At 38.6% G+C, this 25,912-nt stretch overlaps 1 protein-coding gene across 4 annotated transcripts in view; it reads left to right on the forward strand.

Annotated features, from left to right (window-relative positions):
* LOC131047061 (uncharacterized) overlaps positions 1–25,912 on the forward strand; it is a 235,973-nt gene that overhangs the window by 162,400 nt on the left and 47,661 nt on the right. For all 4 annotated transcript variants that reach the window (XM_057980882.2, XM_057980884.2, XM_057980885.2 and 1 more), the window contains 4 exons: positions 15,659–15,760; positions 16,132–16,212; positions 16,303–16,382; positions 16,512–16,575. In XM_057980882.2, the coding sequence (XP_057836865.1) occupies positions 15,659–15,760; positions 16,132–16,212; positions 16,303–16,382; positions 16,512–16,575 (327 nt within the window). The remainder of the gene's footprint in view (positions 1–15,658; positions 15,761–16,131; positions 16,213–16,302; positions 16,383–16,511; positions 16,576–25,912) is intronic.

Genomic DNA, 25,912 nt, shown 5'->3' on the forward strand with positions numbered 1-25,912 from the left:
ACATCTGGCTTAAGAATAATGGTGTCAAGCTCATTAAGATTAAGGTTGGGAAAGAAGATGATTCTACAGGTCCTCTTGGGCGGAAGTCTGAAATGCAACTAGACAACAAAGAAGCTGCATCGTCTTTTAGTACGAGGATTAAATTGCGAGTCAGCCGTGCAATGGTGCTTCCTCCTCAGGAAATAACAGTTCAAGGCAAGGAGAAGCCACAGTTGGAAATTCATGTGATTGATCCTGAAGCTTCAGAGGAAGAAACTCAATCCGATAATGCTCCTCAGTCGCTTTTTACAGAGTCCCCACATAATTCTCTTTCTTCACTTCCTATTGAGGTACCCATGTTTCCTCCTGTGATAGATGTGAGCTCTCAATCTGCCCCTTCAGTTTCAGAATCTCCACAGAACGTCCTTCCACTTTTAGCAGCAGAACCATCTCAAGGCCATCCTCAGGAAAATTTGTTGAATATCTTTTCGGAAGATCCTTCATATGTACCTGTGTTTGATACTGATACTTCTATGACCTGTTTTGATGAGTTCATGACATCTTCATCACATCCTGTCGTCACTGAGCAGACTATGGTGGCTATCTAGATGGACACTTCTCCCAAGGTCACCACAGTTATTCAAACAGAAACTGCTTCTTCCTCTATCCCAGAATCAGAGTTAATGGCTTTACCTCCATGGCTCAGTTCCTTCACTGCAAAGAGGAAGAAGCAGGTGATCTCACCTGATCCCTTTGACTACCAACAGTTGAAACAATTAAAACCTAAAGCTGTTAAGAGGGCAAAGACAGTTTCAAGGGTGACCGTTGATGAAAATCGGATGAGAGTGGTAGAGATTGCTGAACCAATATCAGATAAACCAGTTGAAGAAATGCAAGCAGCTGATTATCGGATCACCAAAGTTCAACTGGGTAAGCAGACTCATGAGGTTGTTAAGCATGATTCTCAACAAACAGTGGCTACATTGGTACAACGGTATGATGAGGTATTGACCAAGAAAGATCAACTGGATGTAGAGATTCAAAGACTCATGGCAGCCATCCAAAGTATTACTCAACCTTCAAGTGGAGAAGGCCAAGTACCTATTTCTTCCAGGGTGAGCGAACCAATCCAAGGTATCGAGAGAGCTGCCCAAAAGGTTCAAGCCTTAGACACCTGGGTTGATCAACTGCATGGCTTATGTTCACAAGTCATAAGACAGGTATTTGAAACAATGGTTAAATTGGAGATCATTGAAGATAAGTTGAATCAAATCTTGGGTGCTTTCAAACTAAATTTGGAGAAGGTTGAGGGAAATTTAGTTTCTTGGCGAAAGATGCCTCAACATCAGCTGGGCGTTCTTCAGGTGCATGACGTAATTCCTTCTAGAGTCACGTACATTGAATATGAGGAACTTCTGGAGAACGAATCTCTTGTTCTGAAATCACTCATTGAAGAAATTGATGAAACCTTAAAGTTGTGTGAAGCAGTCTTTCAAGATGTTACCTCCCGTTGTAAAAAGGCATCCTGCGACATTTTAAATCAGAATGAGGAGCTGCTGCCCAAGGAAGAAGTTCTTGTAGATTTGCATCTCAAGATTCATGATGAATGGAGGAGTGAGCAATTCTTAGTCGCTTCCATTCAAATATTGATTCAGTATCAAACTGAGTTGTAGGAAATCCGGTCCGCATTGGAAAAGGGCAATTCCACGCTATGCCAATGCCATGATGTCATCGTAAAGACTAGGGTGGTGGCTATGAACACTCATGAACCAGATTCTGATGAATTGCAGAAAGTTATTCAGAAGTTCGAATTGTTCATATCTTCAAAAGTTGCAACTTAAGTGTTTTTAACACTTGTTGTAAAATTTTAAAATTGTAATTTCAAAATTGTAGTTTCCCTTTCGGCAAGTTTACTATTAAAAAGCATTTTTGTAATTGCAAGTTGTCATCACTTGCATTTTTGTAATTACTTGTAAGGCAACTACAAGTTGTGTCCGATTAGGACTGTAGTTGGAATAAGTCTTAGTTAGTTATTGAAGTTATAATTAGTTGTTGAATAGGTCCTGGTGGTTGAGGAAATTTCTCAAGTTAGTTAGGATCCTCCCACCTTTTTCTCAAGGCTCCTCTCCTATAAATAGAAGAGAGGGTCCTTTGTAATCTTTATCTTTTCGGAAAGCAAGCAAAAACTCTGCCAAATTTACAGCAAGAAGTCTTTGAGCTTATGTATGTGAATTGAAGGTTTTGAAGAATAGTAAAGAAGGATTACTCAAGTTTTGAGTCTTTGAGGTACATGTTTGAGTTTGAATCTTTTTATTTCTTCTATGCAAAGTGTTTCTAAAGGAGCTTAGTCCAATGTGATTTGAAGTCTTTGAGCTGTAAGTAGAGAAGATTAATTAAAATAGGAAACTCTCCTGAAGGAGCAGCAAGTCTTTGAGCTTGCATCTATTCTTGAGGAAAAATTACTGTTTGATAAGAAATAGCAGCAAGTCTTTGAGCTTGCATTAGTTCTTGTCTTTGTGTTAAAAGAATAAATTATTCCAGTCTTTGAGCTGTCGTCTTTTATTCATTGTAAAATTTAGCATAGCAAAGGGTAGATAGGACTTCCAATAGTCAAGTCTTTGAGCTTGATATTGTTGTCTTGTCCCGAAGGAAGTGACGGAAGTCTGCGCTTTCAGGAAACTTCATTTCCTTTCGCTCATTTTACTTAAAAGTTGTTACTACGGTTCATATTCAATCGCTATCCTTTTGTGTGAAGAGAAAAGGATATTGTCTTTCTTGATAAAAGAAGAAGATTGCTTTACCATCCTGTTTTTATTTCAGTTTTAGTTAGATAGTGGGAGCCTTCCCTTAATTAGGAGAGTTTTTACTCCTGTGTTGTCGTTGAAACCACAATTTTGTATATTTCCCCAAGTGTACAAAATTTTCAACCAACACAAGCCGAGGGGTACATAGATCACCTGTTGAGACTGCTGCAACATAGTGCTGAGTCCCATGTTCGTCCATTGTTGTCGGCACAAAAGACTACAACTAAATTTGAAGGAGTGCATGACACCGCCAGGGCCCTTAGAAAATGGATCCGGGGCATTAAGACAAGAGGAAAGAAGATCATTGATGATGTATTTGAAGTAACACTCAAAATACATGCAGCTTGGATAAAGAAGGTGGAGGTAGAAAAGGAGTATGCCAAAATCCAAGAGGCAATTGGCTTGGCATACCATCTTGGATCCTTAGGACATCAATACTTTCAAGGAGTGGTTCTGGATTGTCTGCATGAAAATGGACATGGCGGACATCGTTAGAAAAACTCAGGAGGAATGCGAGGATGACTTATCTGGTATTGAGAGCATTGGTGAGGACATCCTTAAGGCATTTGTCATTGGCTGGAAGGATACCATGGGGGATGCTGATGTGGTATCACAATGGAATGCCAGGTTAAAGGCTGATAAAACTACATACTCTTGTTGTCCTCATTTTTGTTTCCAAAAATGAAGGACCACTACGATGGAATTTTTATGAAAAATAAAAATTATTACTCTATGGCACGCTTCCCGAGGCAGAATTTTGATTAATCTTTGGACTGGCTTAATCCTCAGTCCATTCTCGAACTACGTTTCAAATTTCGTCCAATTCTGGGTTCGTTTGCTATGCCTTTCCTTCAATTTCGGGTTTTAAAACCCAGACTGTAGGTGGAGAATTTTCTTCAAACTGCAAGTTTTAATGATATTCATTGTTGTGGTCTTTGTAGGGGAATTTTTGATCACCTACATGTGCATTTTTTTATTTCAAATATGTCACTTGTAATTTATTTTAAGTTTCCCATTTAATGTTTTTATCTTTTTGTTGTTTTTTGGTCATTTTTAGTTAAAATAGGGGTTTTTTTAGCTCAACTGCAAGTAAACTTGCAGTTTGTCCAAAAAACCCCTACTTTAATGGGTTTTACATGTAATAGGGATTTTAAATCCCCATTACATGTGTGCAAGTGTTTAATACTTGTTGTAGGGATTTTATTTCCCCCTTACAAGTATTTTTAAACTTGCAGTTTGTCTTTTAAAACCCGATTTTAACATAAAGTTCATTTTTGACAATTTTTAAACTTGTCATTTGTCCAAAAAAACCCGATTTTGGCTTAATGAGTGAAAAGGTGAAATTTTAAACTTGTTGTTTTATATCCAAAACTCGATTTTAAGCATGAAAGAGGGAAAAGTGCAAATCGAACTTGTCATTTTATATCTAAAACCCGATTTGCTTCCTTTTGAAGAAATCGAACTTGTCATTTGTTTTTCAAAACCCGAAATGCAAGAGGAAAGCGATTTTGGACTTTTTCAAAGCGAAATTCATGGATGAATCGTTGGATGAATGAGGCGTTTTGGGTTTGCATCCTATCTTCTTGCATTTTTGGACATCTATCATGCCGTTTCAAGGACAAATTCGCTGGTTTTTACCCTAAAAACAGCAACCACGTTTTTTCCTAACGTGAATCATTAATGCCACGTTTTGAGGGGTTGAATCTTTAAAATTTCGCACACTCCTAGATCGTTTTGATCTTTCTTCCTAAGGCGTGGAGGGTAAGAGAAGTTTCGCACCATTTAATGTGTAATGTGTAATGAATACCACGTGACTCTCTTGGCTGCGTTTTAAATCCTTTGGCATTGATACCTCTTCAAACACCTTTGGTGTTATTGCTTCAGCCAATACCTTGATCGTTTTGCTTCAACAAACTTGAAATGAACACTTTCATTGGCATTTTACTCTTGCAAGTTTAAGATTGCTGCCATTTTTGGGGGCATTTTCACAAAAACGTGATAAGGGTTTAATATTTCAGTTTTGCTTCTTCATCTCAAGAAGTATTGCATTGTTGGAGAAGCATTTTGATTTTCCAATCAAGGTATGTTCTTCCTTTCTTCTCTTCTTTTTATTTCCATGTTTTCTTCATTTTTCGTTATTAATTACATTCTTCACATGTGTTGTTCTTCCCTTAAAATTGGTTTTCATGAAACAAATCTTCCCTTTGAAATGCAATTGTTGAATTGCATTATTCTTCTCAAAATTCCATCTTAGCTAGTATTCGGGATTTTTAATCTCGATTACAAGTTCGCTGGAAATTCTTGTTCTTCCCTTACGGTTGAGAAATTTAATCATTTTTGGTTAAATTTCCAAGCTTGAAAAATGTGAAATACCTCTCTCTTGCAAATTCGTGTTTTGAAAACCGGATTACATGTTGAAAAGATCTTCCCATTTTCATGAAAATGACTATCCCGGATATTCCCATTTCTATCCATTCACGTTCCCCATATCCGCACTTTCCATTTCCATCATTTCCCGCAAGTCAAAATCCCATTTTTCATCCGTTTCTCCATTTTCGAATTTACAAGTATACTTGTATTCGGGTTTTAAAATCCCGATTGCATGTATGTACTTTCCAACTTGTATACTTGTGAAAATTCCCCCAAGATCCGAAATTGGTCAAAGCCAAGATTTTCCCATTTCTACATGTCTTCTCTCTTCTTCTCACAAAACCGTGAAATTCAGAGATCAAAGTTTTACCCATTTGAAAAAAGAAAGAATGATATTTGCAGCTGATTATGATGTGGCCTTAACCCTTTTAAGTCTTCATCACAGTATTCCAGGTTCGCAATCAATGTCAGATTTGCCGGCATCGCCAACTCCAAAGAAAATGAAATACAAATATGATAAATACCAGAATGAGGTTACACCTTCCCAGGTCTCCTCGCCATTGGATCGCATCAAGGACACAGAAATAGGGCATGTTGATATGGCAGAATTCATTCACAGGGTAGAAGATCCACAGGATAACAACTTGCAGCAGCTGTTGGACAGCCATATCCATCATGCGTCTTCTTTCCCAGTGGCTGCCCTAGAACCTGAATTTGTTCTTGCATGCGCCCATCATTTTGACAAAGAGTCAAGAGTCATAAAAAATGATGATGGTGAAGCCATAATTCGTCTTGATGCGGATACAATCGAGAAGGTCTTCAAAATACCTCCTGCACCTGTTTACATGGAAATCACCAAAGAAAGTGCAGCAGAGTATTATGTGAAAAGAGAAAAAGATTGCAAGCGCCACATCAATAGGTGGATTCATGAGCCACGTCCTTCCTTCTCAATATGGGCAAAGTTGTACCGTTGTGATTTCAAGTGGGAGATAGGAGACACCATCACTCTTCTCAGCAAAATGTTAGGCCTTGAGCACTCTAATGTCTTTGACCCATGGATGTATCAATTCATCATGTTCATACGGCAGTCGCATCACATTTCATGGGGTGAAATCATCAGCGATGCTTTGTGCAAACAACTTGCAGCGGTTCCTACCACTATGACCTTCTTTATGAATTCTTATTTGGTATATTTAGCAGCATCACTTAGACACTTTCCAGGTCTTTCTACCAAGGGTGATCGCTCTCTCATACCAGTTTGGGAATATTATGACCAACTGCCTTTGAAACCTAGCAGACTACATTTCAGAAGAGTCCAAGACGCATTCTTTGGATATTTTATGTGTCAGTTTGACATGGATCTCAGAAATAAGCGAGTATCAGATGAGGCATGGGTCAAGGTATCTGAGTATGGGTGCTTATTCCTGCAATTTCCCACCTTCACCTACATGAGGATTGGGTGCTATGATGGACAACCATACATGCTACCAAGATACCCGACCGATAGGATAATTCTTATGGAGTTGGGTAGACAGATTATGGCTGTTCATACTCTTCAGTCTGCTAGACACAAGGTTGGAATGGGGATCTCCAGCACAAATCCGTTGAAAATTGGTCGATACTCCCTTGTCACATCTGTGAAGGCTAAGGCCATGGAGGTTGAATTGCAGGAAATCAAGCTTAAGAGGTTCGAACCTAGAGCTGATTTTGATTATAGAGGTATGAAGGAAAAGATCAAAAAATCCTTTGTACATGTTCATCGCATTGAAGACATCTGGGCAGATCTCCGCACAGAAGTTGAAGTCCTGAAGATGGATTACTGCAGGCTCACTGTTGAGCAAATTGTTGACTTGAACTTGGCAGATATCCCACAAGGGATGATTGATGATGGGCGTATACTTGATCCTGAATACACTTCACGGAGGGTTGAGGAAGCTCCACTTCCTTTGATCCAATGGTCACATAAAGAGTGCGTCTCCATTCTTGACAGATTTCAGCCTATCTTGGCCAACACTAACGCATGGTTGAAAAGCAATGCTGTTAGACTTATCAAAATCAAGGTTGGTAAAGAAGATGATTCTACAGGGCCTCTTGGACGAAAGTCTGAGATTCAGATTGATAATAAGGAGGGTGCTTCATCTTCAAGCACAAGGATCAAGTTACGAGTTAGTCGTGCAGTAGTGCTTCCTCCTGAGGAGACAACTACTCGTGGGAAGGAGAAATCACGGTTCCATGTTCGGGTGATCGATCTGGATAATCCAGAAGAGGGGCAGCAATCTGATGATGCGCCTAAGTCTCCAGTTTCAGACACGCCTCATGAGGTCATTCCTCCAGTTTCTATTGAGACGCCTCTTTCTCCTCCTGATTTGCTCATTGATGAGTCTCCTCAGAACGCAGTTCCCATTTCAGCATACGGGCCTTCTCCTGAGCAACAACGAGAAAGTGTGTTGGAAGTTCCTGAAGATAATCCCACTTGCATTCAGTTATCAGAAATTGATACTTCCACTTCTGGTTTTGAAGAATTCATGAGGCAATCTTCATGTCCGTTGGTAACTGAGCAAAACATAGTCGCTATTCAAACAGATATTCCTTCCAGGGTGACCACAGTGATTCAAACAGAAACTGCTTCTCCTTTGCCTACCGCTGTTACAGGAAGTGAGTTGATGACTTTGCCTCCATGGCTTAGTTCTTTCACCCCGAAAAGAAAGAAGCAAGAGATCTCACCTGATGCCTTCGACTACCAGCAACTCAAACAGTCCAGATCCAAAGTTGCTAAGAAAGCGAAGACTATTTCCAGGGTAACTGTTGATAGCAACAAGATGAAAGTAGCTGAAATTGTGGAACCTATTGCAGATAAACCACTTGATGAAATGTCAGCTGCTGATTATAAGGTTACAAGGGTAGAATTGGGCAAGCAAACACATGAAGTCATTAAACATGATGCTCAGTTTTCTGTTGCTTCACTAGTGCAAAGGTGTGACGATCTTCTTGCAAAGAAAGACAAGCTAGAAGAAGAAAACCAACAGCTCATGGCAGCCATCAATAAAATCACAAAACCTGCTGCTGAAGGGAGTAACTCCATAGGTTCTTCCGGTTCCCAAGAATTGATTCGTGGAGTGGAAAGGGCTGCTCAAAAAGTACAAGCACTGGATTCCTGGATTGATCAGCTTCATGATCAATGCGTGCAAGTGATAAAAGACATTTTTCAAATAATGTCTAAGCTGGAAACCATTGAGGAGAAATTGGATCAGACTTCTAACACTTTCAAAAAGAATCTGGAAAGTGTTGAGAAAAGTTTGGCAATCTGGCGTACCATGTCCCAACAACAGCTGAGTATTTTGTAGGAGCACGCCATCATCTCTTCCAGGGTCATGTACTTGGAATTTGAGGAACTCATGGAAAACAAAACCCTTGTTCTTAAGTCCCTCATCGAAGAGATCAGTGATGCAAGGAGATTCCGGAATGAAGTTTATCAAGGTATTGTCTCACATTGTGAAAGGGCCTCTTGCAATATAGTAAGTCAGGATGGAGAGCTAATTCCAGAAGAAGAAGTTCTTGCGGACTTACAGATGAGGATTCATGGTGAATGGAGGAGTCAACAATTCTCGGCAGTTTCAATTCAAGCATTGATGAAACATCAAGCCTTTTTGTATGAGATCCAGTCCATCCTGGATAGAGACAATTCCGCGCTCCTCCGCTGTCACGACACTATTGTGAAGACTATGGTAGTTGCTAAGAACACTCATGAACCGAATCCCGAGGAACTACAAGCGAGCATCCGGAAATTTCAAGGATTCATGTCTTCACAAAAGGCAACCTAAGTGTTTTTCAACACTTAGTTGAATTTTCTCTCTTTTGTAATCTTTAGTTGTAATTTCGTTTTGACAAGTTACATGTAAAAGTAATTTTTGTAAAATACAAGTTACACATTACTTGTACTTTTGTAATTACATGTAAGGCAACTACAAGTTATGTCCGATTAGGACTGTAGTTGGAATAAGTCTTAGTTAGTTGGAGTAACTCTTAATTAGTTAATGAAGTCTCAGTTAGTTATTGAATGAGTCTTGGTGGTTGAGAGAATCTTTCAAGTTAGTTAGGATCCTCCCACCTTTTTCTCAAGGCTCCTCTTCTATAAATACTGGAGGAGTCTATTGTAATATTTATCTTTTGGAAAGCAAGCAAAAACTCTGCCAAATTTACAGCAAGAAGTCTTTGAGCTTATGAATGTGAATTGAAGGTTTTGGAAGAATAATAAAGAAGGATTACTCAAGTTTTGAGTCTTTGAGCCTTTTTATTTCTTCTATGCAAAGTATTTCTAAAGGAGCTTAGTCCAATCTGATTTGAAGTCTTTGAGCTGCAAGTAGAGAAGATTAATTAAAATAGGAAAATCTCTAGAAGGAGCAGCAAGTCTTTGAGCTTGCGTCTATTCTTGAGGAAAAGTTACTGTTTGATAAGAAATAGTAGCAAGTCTTTGAGCTTGCATTAGTTCTTGTCTTTGTGTTAAAAGAATAAATTATTCCAGTCTTTGAGCTGTTGTCGTTTATTCATTGTAAAATTTAGTATAGAAAAGGGTAGATAGGACTTCCAATAGTCAAGTCTTTGAGCTTGATATTGCTGTCCCGTCCCGAAGGAAGTTACGGAAGTCTTTGCGCTTTCAGGAAACTTCATTTCCTTTCTCTTATTTCACTTTAAAGTGGTTACTGCTGTTATTCAATCGCTATCCTTTTCTGTGAAGAGAAAAGGATATTGTCTTTCTTGAAAAAAGAAGAAAGATTGTTGTCCCATCCCATTTTACTTTCCAAGTTGTAGTTAGATAGGGGTAGCCTTCCCTTAATTAGGAGAGTTTTTACTCGTGCTGTGGTTGAAACCACAATTTTGTATATTTCCCCAAGTGTACAAAATTTTCAACCAACAACTCTGTGGAAGACTTAGAGTGTATTGGCAAGCTACATGCAGACATACTGCGTTTTTGTGATCATCAATCTCATTGGCGCGAGCAATTGAGGGTAGTGGACACTCATCTTGAGGACACGCGGTTCAAAATGCGCCATCCTCCCTTTCCCTCTAACAAAGAGTTGTTCCTTGTTTGTACAAGGTTTCAAGAATATGTTCGGGAAGAGCGTGTGGCAAACCGGGACATCTGGGAAGGGTACTTGTGCGGCGAAGTTGAATTTTTGGAGAAACAGTTTGCCTCGGGGAAAGAAAAAGTGCTTTCTTGAAAAGTATTTTGTTTCTTTTAAATTCTAAGTGCACTTCTTCAGGATAAAGTTTCTTTCCAACTACCAAAGTCATTGCAAATGTTGAGCTCCGTGCAAGTGCACTTTTTGGAGCAACTTTATGTTTGGTATTTGGTAGTTATTTGTTAGTTGGTGGTTGGTGATGATATTTTGTTCTTCATTAATAGGTATGGGCAGCCATGTTTTATAGGAGGAATCTAGGCCACTTGTAAGATTAAATCTTGGCCATTCATCCATTTTTGAATGTCTATAAAAGGGATAGTTTCTCCCTCATTTTGTAAGAAGTCTATGATTGTTGTTGAAACTCTGGCGAAATTTATGTAAAATTAATAGATATTAAAGCTGTCTGGTTTCCTTGTGAGTGCATGGCTTTCTTTTTCATCTTTTATTTTTCCTGTTATGTAGTTTAATTTTAGATGGTATTTTTAGGATTATATCTGATAGAAACCTTAGTGTTCATACCATTAAGGATTGACTGATTGTCATTTCCCCCCGCATGGTTAGTCTGAACCCATTTATATGCTCAAGTTCGGTTGTTAAATATCAAATGGATGGATGTCAAATTCTGCATTTATGTTTAGTAGCATGAAAATCTACCTCCCTTCGAAGATTGCACTAGATTTTGCAGCATTGTTCTTTATTAGCTGGTAATGTTAAATCTGGTTTTTTTAAGGTTTCTGTCTATTTTTCTGAACATGCTATCTTAGATAGATTAATTAGTTACTTTCTATCTCTTTCCCCTTCCCTTTTTTTCCTTTTTTATCAGAAGTTGAAGTTCGAACAATGTCATGTCAAAGATAAATCTGATGAAATCAAAACTATAGAATCTTATCTAACCGTAAGTCCCCTTTGTATTTCCAGCAAAACACATCAAACTGTTGAGCTATCCTGCAATCATGACCTGACAGTTGAAACCTTGAGGTCGTCCCCATTGATCAACTAAAAGCAACATTAGGGATTTCCTTATTTCAAGAGAGTATAGGATACTCAGCATTCTATTCTGTGTTGGCCAGATAGAGTTGTAGCGAGGCGACTTTAGCCACGTCAACAATTCGGTAGGGGTTCGTTGACAGTTGTGACGGTTGGCATTTGCGCCAACTGCTGGGTCTTATATGGTGCAATGTAAGGGAACCATGGCAATGTTGTTGATGTACTAATTTTGGAATGCAATAAAGGAAACATCTTTCTAACATATTGTTGTGATTGTTAATTTATGTTCTGAATATAGTTGAAGTTGGTGGTTATATGTTCTATGTGTACTTCCTGTTTATTTCGTGAACTTGAACAACTCACTGTTGGGAGTAAACACAGATCTTAATATAATTGCTGATGTTGGATGAGGGTGTTGTCTTAGTATCTCTAATGAACTAATTCCAACTCCAATATAATCGCATCTTCCTTCATCGGTTTGTTCCTCATTATCTGTTTGGACAATCGCTTTCTTCATTAAAACCTTTGATATTACTTCTATTAATCTTTTGTTTGTGTACGATTCTTTTGGACAGCGATAAAGGAGTGTTTTGGTAATAGGTTTACTCTTATCGCTATTCTAGTCAATAGATGCTTTGTCTTGGTTGATTGGTCCTAAGTCTCCCATTGGTGCCTCATGAAGACGCTAGAGAAATAACTCTTGTGTTTGTTTAGATGGGAACATCACAATTAGTCACTTTATTCCATCTTTATCGATCCCCTATATTCTTCGTTGTCTGGGCTTTGAATACTAATATTATTTATAATGATAATACACAGAGCTTTCTCAAGAATATTGCCATATATCAGAAATACTAAAGACATGCCTATCTAATTATTGTTTTTGCTATTGATTGACACGAATATGTCCTAGGTCTGCTCTATTTGAACCACACCATGTTTGGTCCCAGATTGGGGACATGACACTTGCACACTTAGCCACCAACTTCAACATTCACTTCCTGTCAGGTTTTTCTGTACCAGTGAATCTGCAATTACAATGTTGTCACCTTTTGGCTTTCCTATTGCAATGTGAGGCCGGAATGGTTTCTTTCGTTTGTTAACGCTTGCCATGAGTGGAACTTGTGCTCTCGATAAAGTCCAATTAGCCTAAAATAAGACGCTCCTCAAATAGCTATAGTAACTACCTCTCAATTGCCGTCTGTATGGCTTGGCTTCTCCTCCCTCGTATGACCTGTGTATGTATGACCTTGCCTTATTACTCTTTTACAGCTCTACTTCTTTGCCTTGGTATTGTCTAATTCTCTCCTTGCCATACAATGCCTTCCCTTTGCCATACAATGCCTTTCCTTTGCCATACGATGCCCTCATCTATGCTTTTCCTCTCCTGGTAAGTAGTCCGTACCATAGTTTGAGGACTCTCCAAAACTCTCCAGACTCCCAAGTCCTATCTCTAGCTGAGTCCACTTGCCATTCACTCTCGAGGCAAGTCTGGAAGAGTTCTGGCGAATACTCATCCGAGGCTTTCCCCAGGACTCTCCGAGCCCTAGACTCAGACTCCCGAGTTTTGGGCATGGACTCCTGAGTGAAATTTTTGGTAAATACAAGATGTATTATTTACAAAGTGAATGAGAGCACATACAGAATTACAAGAATAGAAGCTAGAATTAGAAAGAATCTAAATAAACTAAAATACACTATACATACAAGATTGACCTTTAAATAATATAATAATATATTCCAACACCCTCCCTCAATGGTCAGTTTGTCAACTGCACCAAGCTGCCCCCTGAATTTGACAAACTTATCCGGACTGAGAGACTTGGTGAGAATATTTGTAGTCTGGTCTGCAGTTGGAACATACTACAATTGAACTGATCCGTCTTCTACTAGCTTGTGGATGTAATGACAATGAAGCTCAACATGCTTGGTATGTTCATGGAAGACTGGTTTTTTAGCTAGTTTGAAGCACCCCTGGATTGTCAGTGTACAAGGGAGAAGGTCCTGCCTGTGATATTTGCATGTCAGAAAGCATCCTTTGAAGCCAAACTACCTCACAAGCTGCCTTAACTGTTTCTTGATACCCTGCTTCAGCCAAGAAAAGAGCCATTGCTTGTTGTTTCTTGCTGGTCCATGTGACTGCACCTGTACCCAAACTGAACACATATCCTGAAGTGGATTTCTTGTCATCCACTAAACCTGTCCAATTTGAGTCTGTAAAACCAATCAGCTTTGGATCTTTGCGCCTGCTATACAAAATGGCAAAAGTTGAAGTGCCCTTCACATATTGCAGCACACACTTCGCTGCAACCTAATGATCAGTTTTCGGGGTTGTAATGAAGCAAGAGATGTAGCTCACTGCAAAATTGAGGTCAGGTCTAGTGGCAGTAAGATAGATAAGGTTGCTCACTAGTTGCTTGAAAGTTGTTTCATCCACCATAGGTGAATCAGATTTGGCTGACAACTTCAGCCCTTTCTTCAGATTTTTTCCCTTTTTTCAAAAATCCTTATACTTTTGGTTTGCCAAATTTTTTCCCAAACAATTGTTGCTGCTATGGTTGGATCTGTGCCATCAAAATTTCTCCTATCCAACTTGGATATGAGTTGCCTAGGCATATAATGATTAAAGAGTTGGTCCTTCTTGCAATCTAAATCAGTCCCCAAAAATTCATGTCCAATAAAAGCATTATCTTCCACCTAATTAGGTGAATCTTCTCCCTTACACTTCATTCCTTCAATAAGGATTTCCAACTTGCTTGAAAATTAACCTGTCTTTTTGCATCATCCTCATTGATGAAATTTCTTTAGTCAGCTCTTTCTTTATTGGTGAAATTTCACCCGACATTGTTTATCTCCTCATTCGGTTTAATATCCTCAATTTCTACATCATCCTTGCTTGGAGGTTTCCTAGGTGGTGGCATTCTTTGTGCCTCTTGTTGGAGTCCCTGTCATGATGAAAAAAATAATTTTGCAATAAATCACAAAAATGAAATCTAAATGATCTCAAATTTTTATTGCAACTTACCAAGGCTAAAATAATACTTACCTAGAAAAATTTGCAAGCAATTAGCAACTTCGTAGCTTTGAGTGCAAATTTGTCGAAAACCCTAATTATGCAATAATTCACCAATTTGTCTGAAATTTTTACTGTAGAGTTTTCAACGAGTTCTTCAAAAACCCTTTAAAATTTACGAAGGAATTCGCTCAGATCGGAGAGATATAAGCTCCTCAAAAAATTAGGCAGAAACCCTAATTTGGCAATAAATGCATTAATACAGTTCCAATTCCTCTGAAATGTGGATTTTAGATGCTTCAATATGTTCTTCCAAAACCCTTTAAAAATCAGGCGAAAATTCGCCTACATTTGAAAGATACGTATTTCTCCAAATGACCTCTAAAATTGAAAAAAAATCGTCTTCTTCATAGTGCCAAGATCATGCTTTGATACCACTTGTAATGAAATAACATGCACGAAAGATAAATATAAAATGAAATCTGCTGCAAATATTTTATAATAATTGAGAGTAACAAGAGACTTTGAGTGGACAAACCTCCAAATATCATAAATGAGAACACCATTCAAAATTTGATGATGACATGAGAGCTACTTTCGATATATATCATACTTATGCCTAGGATATCACACAGGTTGTCTTAGATAAGCACATATAAGTCCTAGGGTGATCTAAATAACTAAATAACAATATAATAATGATAATATGACTTAATGAAGGGTTAAGGTAGCCACACACTGACTACTCATAACCCTATGTATACTCTAGGATTAAGGGTATAGCAATTAATTTTGGTAAATCTAATTAGTGTGGTGGAGCTTGAGCCCATAAGCACAATCCTGCATTTTTAAGCTTATGCAATAAGGGTTTTCACTTTTCAGGAAACAAAGGGTACATATCTTGTGCCATCCATAATATTATGTGGCCTTGACCATAGGGGCTATAGGAAGTTTTTCTTGCTACATATCTTTGCTTGAATATATGGGGGACTGCATGCCATATGGACAATGTTTGCCTTAATAATGATACTATCATAATGCTTTAATGTTAACAATAAATATATTATCACAATAACTCTAGAGTACAAGCTGCCTTCTTTGTCATGTGTTCTGGACAGGGTTGGCATGATAGTACCTCATCTATTTTGATTTGCCAATGGCTATTTAATTTGTTCCCATTATTTTGACCTTGCAATTGAAACTCCAGCTAAATTTTGTTCCTTCATAACCTTTGAAATAACTATTATTTTTCTGATTTCTGCATGCTGCTTTTATCAATTTGTGAGTTGAGATCTCAGGTTCTTCCTTGTCATTTAACTATGCAGTTAGAATCAGCAAATAAATTTGCACTGCTCAATTTAGAGAATATGCAACGATTGGTGGCTACTCTTCATAACCAGTCACTTGCAAAGAATAATGTGCTTCAGGTAAAGTGTGCTTTTCTTGGAAGTAGTTGTTTTAGTCTAATAAATATATATTTTGAAATTTACTGAAATAACTTGAATTATTTAGAGATAGGGGGCCATTTAATTGCTAAAACATGATTTGTGGACTTTTACTATTCCCCTTCTATGTCAAGCTATTGATATAATTAACATTCCATACTCAACATGATAAAAAGCTCTTTGTTGAAACTTGAAAGGACCATTTATCAAAAAGTACGATGTGTTCCTCTTGAATGTACTTTGCATTTTGATTGGAAATCTATCATTTTTACTTCAATGACTGTTTGACTTTTCTCCACTAACTCCATTTCAGATGTTATACTAACACTCTTTTCCTTCCAACCTCATTGCAGATTCTAGGCCTTTTAGAGGTCATTTTTGTGTCTGTGAGCTCAGATCACTGTGAAAATGAATCTCAAAAGGCATGGTTAAAGGTCAGTGAACATATTTTTTTGTTAATAGGTAGATAATTTTAATTTTATATTAATAAAAGCAAGTTAATGAAGGGTTTCCATTGTTAGCAGGCAGTTGATGCTTCTATCGTAGCTGCAGCTAAGGTCATCTGTGTTCTTTTCAGATGTCCTAGCACTGTCATCTTTAAAAGGTATATTTGTAACTGTTTTCTCTTTATTTATCATTTAGAATGGTTGCTTGTCTAACAAATTTTTTGTTTGAAAAATTATGTTCAATTTTGTATCTGGCTCTTTATTGAATAACCATGCTTTTCTTGTAGGAATTCTACGTTGCTGAAGTGTTTGCTAACCAAGACTACATCAGAAATTCGTCAGAATTTGCAAGTCTGTACTGATTTCCTAAATGGGTTTGATCTTGACTTGCACAACAATTTATACATAACTATATAGAATGACAATTTTCATGTTCAGATGACTGGAAGGAACTTTTTCATATAAATAACAGTTCATTCCCTTCGTCAATCCATTATTATAAAACAGTTGCACTGACCAAAGTTAGTTTGCTGACAAAAAGAGAACAAAATAAATTTCAGAAGCAGCCATTGGCTGGTTGTGTCAGATTGTAAGGTCTCTTTTTAAGATCTTTAGAAATTTGCAATTTTTTTATTTTATGATTATAAGTGTTAGTTTTTAGTAATCAGATAAGCATTAAGGAACAGAAAATCAAGATGCAAGATAAACAACCACAAAATCAACACATGACATACATATACCCTGGGAAAACCTCCGTCTTGGAGGAAAAACCCAGCAACAATGTTCAGATCTTATTTATTAATATCAGCAGTTGATCAAATACAATTCACCCTCCTAGGGCAAAGGCAAGACTGACTTATCTGACTTGTAACTTCTGATCTGAACTTGAAATATCCTTAAATCACCAGTAGGGCAGATTCGGCAGATGAAATACACTCAGAACTTGATACTCTGAGCAGAGATGATGTTAGCTGAGACTTAGATGAAGATCGTAGGCCTCCAAGGTGTGATCGCTGGTCTCTAATGTGTGTTCACTGATGTCCAAAACAAGTTCGCTGATGCCTAAGGCAAGTTCGTTGATATTGCAGAGATATTCGCTGAAGAAGAGATTATTGCTTGTGTGATTGTAACAAGGCATCACTATATCTTGTATTTATACATGGTTACATTGCCTTATAGGCTAGGTCAGCTAAATACACTTGCTGCCAAAAATACAAATAATATTTAGTACACGTTATATGTTGTTTGCTCAACCGCCCAATTTGGGTCCTACCCTAGAACACGTTACACATTGCTTATACGCCCAAATAGGGCCAGCCTCATATGATTTACAAGTTACATTGAATTATTACAATATGCTATTTAAAAGGTTAATTTAAATAATCCGATTCTAGCTATTGATTTCAACACTCCCTCTTAGCTAGGGAGGATTTCAATATGTATGTATGTATGTATGTATGTATGAATGTATGTATGTATGTGTGTGTATATATATATATTGTAATGTCTGATGCTGTTATGAGATATACAATGTGGAAGATGTCTCTATCACTTGTGGGGATAGATCGATTATGCAATATCTGATTTGTCGATATTTATATGCAACTTTTACATATAATTGCTAGAGGTAATATGTTCTGTCTTTGATTATCGGTTGATACTTGTACTCAAGAATGGATGCTGATTCTGATCTGTGCTATTTGTGCTTGCACCAGTAATTTTTTTTGATAATTCGCTCTAAGCAGAGCAGATCCGATGAGGATAAATAAACAAGATAAGATGTGTATGATGCCTTGGAATGATCAGATTGAGTGACTATATATATTCTTGTAAAGAGTGATGAGATACATCCCAAGAGACATGTCTTGTGTATGGACTCCTTTCAATCACACCACTTCAAGACTATCATCATTATTGATTAGTCTCCTCCTTGCTAATCGCTGCCATTAGTCTTCTAACTCGTGTCTCTTCATAGAACCATTCTAATTGCTACCCTTAATATTGATTACCTTTGTTGTTACTCATCAATGATTAGTCATATCGATATGCTTGACAAATCATTACCGATGACTAAATACTTGTTTAAGGATTCTTACCGGTTTTCTATCATCTTCTCTCTTAAATTGATGTGGCTCAGGATTATGCAAATTGCTGTTTCCATCGACTGTCTGTCATTGATTAGACATAAACTTTGTGAAGTCAATACTGTGCTTCTTCGTATGATATTGATTAGCTCTCTCCCTTCTATTGCTGATGATAATTCCTAGTTATATCTTTATCGATGCCGTGTGTTCATACGATTTATTGATCGATACCCTTTTTTTTCTGATTGATGGAGAATGCTCTTCATACTTGGTATGATTATTATTATTTGGGATCTATCTCTTATTTATCTTAGGAAACCGTATTATTTATAAGACTTAATTGTTTACTTTTTCCTTCTTCTCTAAGTATAATTACTTTGACTACTGTTACTAACTCCTAACTGCTAAGGGTGTCCAAAGACTGCCACTCCTTGTCCCCAAAGTGTCTTAAAGTCTTAATGATGCTGGATCAAAGATGGGGACATGACACAATGTCTTAGATCCATGCGAATAGTTTTTGAAGCTTAATGTTGTTCATTTTATTGTCATTGTGAATTGCATGATGCCTTCAAAAAAGGAATTCTAGATGCACATGCCTTGTATTGAATTTCAAACTGGACTACAAGAGTTATAGTATTTTCATTTTACTTTTAAAACATTTCTTTCCATTTATTAGTTATCGCATATAGACCATGGTAGTGTGTGTTCTAGATAAGGAATGTTCCGAGCAACAAGATAATGAATTTTGTGCTTTTTATGGACCAGCTAGGACTTGAACCTAGGACTTCCCATTTGCTGTTGGAGTGGTCCACCAACTGAGCTACTGACCCCTATAAGACCAGCCCATTTTTGGTTTGGGTTGGCTTATTACCAACACACCCCTACAAGTCACATTAGATGCTTTGGGTCCTAGCTTGGCATGGCTTGCATACCATGATAGAAAATAGGATCTTAGAATATTAATCATGACAAACAAAATATATAAATAAATAAAATAGAACAATACAAGCATATATTTTACACTTTACACAAGATATACGTGGGGAAAACCCTTTATTAAAACACTTACAAAATATAGTCTATTAAAAATAGACTGAACTTGGGAACATACCTCTACATACTTCTACATGGCCAATAATACCTTTCGTGCATAGTGATATAGTTCACTATAAATCTTCAAATTCTTACACACTCTCAATGAGAGAGCTTCTCCTTAAATATAGTTGAAAGGGTGGCAAAAAATACTTGAAGGGTTATTAGTCACACCTATTCAAAGCAATTATTGTTAAATATATAATAATCTATTAGTTATTGAGACATGCTTAATAAAGCATATAATATATAAGGTTTTATAACCTTATATTATGTGATAACCCTCTATTGTATCACATGATGTAAATCTCACCTTGGTATCATAGAAATTTATTCTTTATTTTTGCATTCGTTAGACCCTATTAAGATTATTACCAGCAATAAATGTATGAGTGTATTAATAATAATTAAATAAATCTATGCAAAGGTGAAAAGAATACATCAATAATGATAATAATATATATTAATAAGTTCATTAGAAATATATTAAATGAAGAAATAAATTATAAAATAATGTTAATAACTTAATATATTAAATGAAGTTCATTGAATATATTAATAATTAGAAATTAGAATTATGTCAAGGCATTAACCCAGTTATGTCCACCCCGTGGGAAGTGGTGGGACGGGAGCCGCAGCCCTGGGGCTGCGACCACCGTCACACCCCTTCCTACAGAAGGGACCTCGTGGTGGGGCGCAACCCCTCCCTGCCATGGGTACTAATAAAACTGCTTGCAGGCCCTTAAGGGAAAGGAGAACAGGGGAGAAGAGGGACGAAGGCTGTGCCAGCCCAGGCTATGGAAAAGGTAAGACATTAACACTACGTCACAGGTATACATATGTGTGTGGACGTGTGTGTCACACACACACACATATATATTTAGGATAGATATGTCATATGCCGTCTGTCACCAATCTCTTTTATAGTGTTAGTATAATATTGTCTTATCTACATATGTATATATCTGCAATTTACTTGTTCATGTAGAATCAATAATAGGAATAAAGAAGTATGTAGAGGCAGACAAAAATTATAATTTAAATGATAATGGAAATGTAAATTGTTATGAAATGCTGGGTGTTAATGAATGACAGTAATTTGACTATGTGATGGAGACTAATGGGAAAGATTCCCTTAGCCTAATTCGGGATTATGATAATCCCTCGTAGGTAGTATATACTGAGTACTCGTATGCATATGTATTAAAGGCTTGGGTGTAGGAAGTCTCACCCAAGACAAGACGGATCTTGCCGGTCCTCTCTGGTAGGCTTGGATGATAAGATGTATCATCTAAGACAGGAATTGATCATATGACGATCTTCCTTGGTAGACTTGGATGTAAGATGCTACATCCAAGACGGGAATCAAATTATCCATCGACTTCCTTGGTAAGGCTTGGAACCATAATGGATTCCAAAAAGAGTTTGGGATAGCACTTCGTGGGAAGATGGTCATTACAACCCACCTGAGGACATATCCCAATACTTCACTTGTATCCTTTTTACTTAGAATTAAGATTTGTTTAATTAGGTAATTGAAGTTTAATTACAATTTAGATTAGTAAATATATATTTTGTTGCATTCTAACAGTCTGTTTTGCAGGAAAGGGATCTATAATTAGTAGGGACATTACATATTAGAACAATATATAAATGTTACAAGGGTATGATCCCCAATAACATTATGTTCTAAAAAATGAAGATTCAAAGAAAAATCATCTGCATGCAAATATTATTGAAAGTTGTCAGTGAAGTATTTGTATGCTGTTCATAATATTTTACACAGGGTTTCATTCAGGGTAGCTGCCAAATTTTCAAATAGAAGCCTCTACTAGATGCTTTGAAGCATATTTAATAGCCATACCACTTGGTAATTGGGTTGTTGACTTTGTAGATGAGTGAATACATGTTCGCCCATTTGAGGAAGCAATTTTATCATGTTATAGTTGCAGTTTCAGATTATAGTTTGATAATGAGCATGGTCCCTCTTCGGTGCCAAGTATATTGTAGTCTAGTGATTTTTGCCAGCATTATTCCACTGTATTTATCAGTATTGTTTGAGCAGCTCTAGCCATAGTTTTAAAACTCATGGGACTCACCACAGACTCGCCAAGGACTCGCGAGTCCATTGGCGGGCCGAGTCGACTCGCCAAGGACTCATGAGCCGAGTCCTAGCAAGTCCTTCCCAATGACTTGTGTTTTTTTTGAGTGGACTCGCACGAGTCTTTCACTCGGACTTGGGAGTCTTTCACTTGGACTCGTGCCATTCACTAAACACGCCCAGCCACGATTTTAAGTGTTTTTTTTAACTTTTTTCACTCATTTGACATTGTTGCTTGCTGAAAACAGGTTTGTAGGGTTTGAAGGAGGAGAAGAAACAAGATTAAAACAGCCTCATTCTCTTCTTTAGAATATATACATGAAATATAACATTCAAGTATAAGAACTTATACTTTAAGTTATATGTCATTATATATTGGCAGGATGTTTGAGAGTGGTTTCAGATCTCTAGGAGTTATAATGCAAATTCTAGGTTTTAGAAGATCTTTTAAATTTTCAGACTTAGTCAAATTTCAGTAATCAATAGGCTCCTATTAGCATTCTCTCGCTCTCTCTATCTCGCTCATTTTATCTGCCCCAAATTTTAGACCTATCTATCTCCCTATCACTTATCCTCTATCCCCTCTCTCTACCACTCTCTATCTTACTCTCTCCTCTCTCCCCCAAGATCTAGACCTATCTCTCTAGCCCTCTCTCTCTCTCACCCTCAAACCCCAATAAGTGGTGCTACCCTCAACCTAATTTTGGCGAGCTGGAGAACCCACATTGGGCTCCTAGAACTAGACCCTCTAGTTCTATCTCTCCCTTGGTTTTCGCTAGAGCTGGAAAGAGGAAGATGTAGTCTTCTCTTTAGTTTGTTCATTGTTGTTTTTCACATTTGGACATATCATTATATGTAATTTTGTAAACATTTATAAACTTATGCTTCTATTATACATTTTAAAGTTTGAAACTAGGAGTATGAATGATGAAATTTCAAATATTGAGTATTTGTAGATCATATGACATGTGTAATGTTTCAATTATGGCTCTTATGTTCTCTAAATGCATTAATTTTTTATGTTTTTTTGTAAAACTACGGTTGTTTTTTTTTGCCAAGTCTTTGCCAAGTCTTTTGCGAAGTCTTTCATGAGTCCGAGTCCAATTTTTTGGTTTGCCAAGTCCGAGTTTTAAAACTTTGGTTCAAGCACATAGGGTTTAGTATATTGTATCAGCAATCAATATAATCTATTATTTTATTGTTTGCTGCTGTAAACCATTGGCACAATCAATACAAAAAACAAACTGTTCATTTCTATGTAATCTTTAGCCATGTGCATGTTTATCTTATAATATAGAAAATTCACTTTTGGAATTGTACAGACATTTCACCAAACATTTGACAAATTCCAAAAGACTAGACAAGGGATATTTCAAGAAATTATAGGCACTTTCTTGGTGACCTATTACAGAAATTGTTAAAATGCAAAGGCACCTTACCTAGAATCAATGGGCATAATGTGACATAATGACAAACCAATGACACAGTTTGGATTCTGAAATGACAATCTGAAGGGCTTACATGTACCTAGCTCAGCTTGGCCAATGTTCACCATAAATGGCAGTCTACTTGCAGCGAATGGCTAGATTGCATAATCTTATGAGGTCTAGAATTTGTTTGGTTTTTCTGATTACCTTACCATAGTGAGATAATATCCAGTTGTGATGTTGCAATAGATGAGTTCCCAACATGAGTTTGTATCTCGCGTTCCATGTTTCATCTTGTTATTTATCATATTTACTTCAATCCCATGGTCATTTCTTCTTATATATGGTCAATGAAATTGTTTTTGTTTACCCTCTCGGGTGAATAACTTAAAACATAAAGCACGTAATGTAGAATAATAATGCCTAAGATATCAGACAAGTATAAGTGATCTTATTCCATTCATAATTGTGTGTTGTAAGTTACATTTCGAAGTATATAAAGATACCGAGGGGGTGCGAGCGCCAACCGTTGCACCGCAACGACCACCCCTCGGTTGCCAACTAACCAAAACAATTACACATAATTAACTAGTCTTATGTTTGTGTACAATAATGCCGCTAACAGTTTTCAGTTGACACTAGGGACTCCATTTAAATTATGTAACTTTTTAATGGCACGGGTGTACTTAATCCAAGACTTATGCTATGCATTATTGTAACTTGCATATGTGGTCGTTGGATTTGAAATCCTAAACAAGGATTTTCAATTTCCTTTTAAACTTATGTCTTTAGGATTACTCACTTGAGAAAGTCCACCACAACCTGCCCTCTCCAACTCCACCACAACCTGCTACAATGCTCGCGTCTGGGCAGTGGCCACCACCTGCCTACCCCTTGTCACCATGTTAGCTAGATAGGTCTCAATATCCTCCCCCTCCTGCTCCGAAGGCTGTTAAGGCTCTGGCGGAACTAACACAACCGCATCCTGCTGTGAAGGTACCTCCTCCGCCACCAAAGGTGTACCATCCCCTGGCGCCTAGATGGCAGAGGTGACCTCTCCTGCCGCGTGCCCAACTGCTGGTACATGTGTCTCGCCAGAGGAATCGTCCAAGTCGACTACCTCTGCTCTAGTCTCTTGACACAGTGAGAATACAACAGTTCCCTCCGGTTGTGCCAATGTCATCTAAAACCGCTGTGTGAGCCAGCTCTCCATAGCCACGACCGACGGGTCGACACGCATCTCTATGACCGAGGGATGGGTCGCTGTCATCGGCTCCTCCAACAAAGACGTTGAAACAGTCACCACTGCCTCAGTCCCCACAACGTCCAACCGCACCTGAGGCTTCGTATCCACCACCTCCCTCGGCCCCTGCTCCTCGGCGACCACTACCCGATGCGGTGACTCCTCCGTTCTTGACTCTGCCATGTCCTCGGTAAGTGCCGCTGTGGTTGGGCCCAGGCCTGGTGATGCTACCTGTTGCTGGAGGGGGCCAAGTATAACTGGCGTGCGGCTCTGCTCGAAGGCCGGAATAAAGGTGCTGCCCACTCCAGCTGATGGCATCGGCGTGCCCATCGGTAGCAGGGGTGGGGCAAACAAGACCTGCTCCTCCGTCGCCCTGCTGCTATCATCCTCCTCGTCCGCTTCTGAATCCTCTGTACTACTGGAATCCCTCTCGCTGTCAGGCTCCCTTGAGGCTGAGGCCGTATCTACCACTCATTTCCGCTTCGCGAAAGAGTGCCCAATGTCCAAGTGTCTCCAATACATTATTGGAGGCTCACCTGCTGCCAACGGTCCTTGTGGCCGTATCTCCAACTCTGCCTCCGGCATTGCTTCCTGCGTGGCCTCCAGGAACAACCCTATAACATAGTGGGGCATATAGAATGTGCGATGTTGCATCGTCAAAAACTCATACATACGCTCTGCGAGTAATGCGGCCCAATCATACACAATGCCATTCATCAACCCGTTCATAAGCATAATCTGAGGGAGGGCGATGTTCGACGCCCTACCCGACCCTGTCAATTTGCTCTTGATGACATCCATAATGCACCGCTAGTGGCCCTCTGCAACAAAGGTCTTACGGATTCCTCGACCCTTCGTGGCATTGGCCACACTGTCCAGCTCTATTGTCGTCAAGTTCCTGGAGATTAATTTAATCCACCGCTCCTTCTCCTCCTGCTTCATCTTTTTAGCCTTTCTTGCCCTATCTGCTTGGAATGCCGAATACCCTCGTGAGGTCCCTCGCTTTGAAGGATATGGTAACTTCCCTCCTGACGTATTCAAAAGTGCTGGTGCATGTGTGTCTGTCGAAGGTGTCCACCATGAACCATAGGGCACCCTCATACTCGCAGATAGGAAACACGGGCATCCGAATAGCCCACTCCACTTCTGCCTTACGGAGGTTTTCCTTCACCAGATCATTGTCGGTAGTGTCCTGCCACCATTTCCGGCATTCTGACCCATTCAGGCCTTCAAAGGTGATATTCTGGGGTGTTAATGTATTTTTCGCACTTATGGCAGCCTGTGGTGCTTTCTGCTTTTGCTTCTGTCGGGCGCTGGCATCCATGGTGCTGCCTGCAACACGTACGCTTGACGATAAGACCTTGGTATTGCTATCCCTCTGGCTGCTACTGGAGGAAGCCTGCAGCTGTTTTTTCCAACTTTGTTTCCCCGCTGAATCCATTAATCTCTTGTATAACTCATTTCTGGTTAAAAATCGTACGGTCGTTGGACACCTTCGTAACGACCTTCTTCTGTTGTGTATGGCTGTGTTGCTGTGTGGGTTGTGTGTCTCTCTTCGTGCGTGGCCGCTGTGTGGTTTATTTCTGATGTGGGCTGCGTCCCTTTTTCTTTTTTTTTCCTCGCATGCGTGGGCTGCGTATTTTTCCTTTGCGTGCGTTTTTGTGTTTTGCACTTTGTTTGTGCGGGGGTTTATGTGTGCGGGTGTCCACCGCACGGTGGGCCCACGCACGGTGGTTCCACC

The sequence above is a fragment of the Cryptomeria japonica genome, chromosome 7, assembly GCF_030272615.1.
Source record: "Cryptomeria japonica chromosome 7, Sugi_1.0, whole genome shotgun sequence".
In the NCBI taxonomy this organism is placed as follows: Eukaryota; Viridiplantae; Streptophyta; class Pinopsida; order Cupressales; family Cupressaceae; genus Cryptomeria; species Cryptomeria japonica.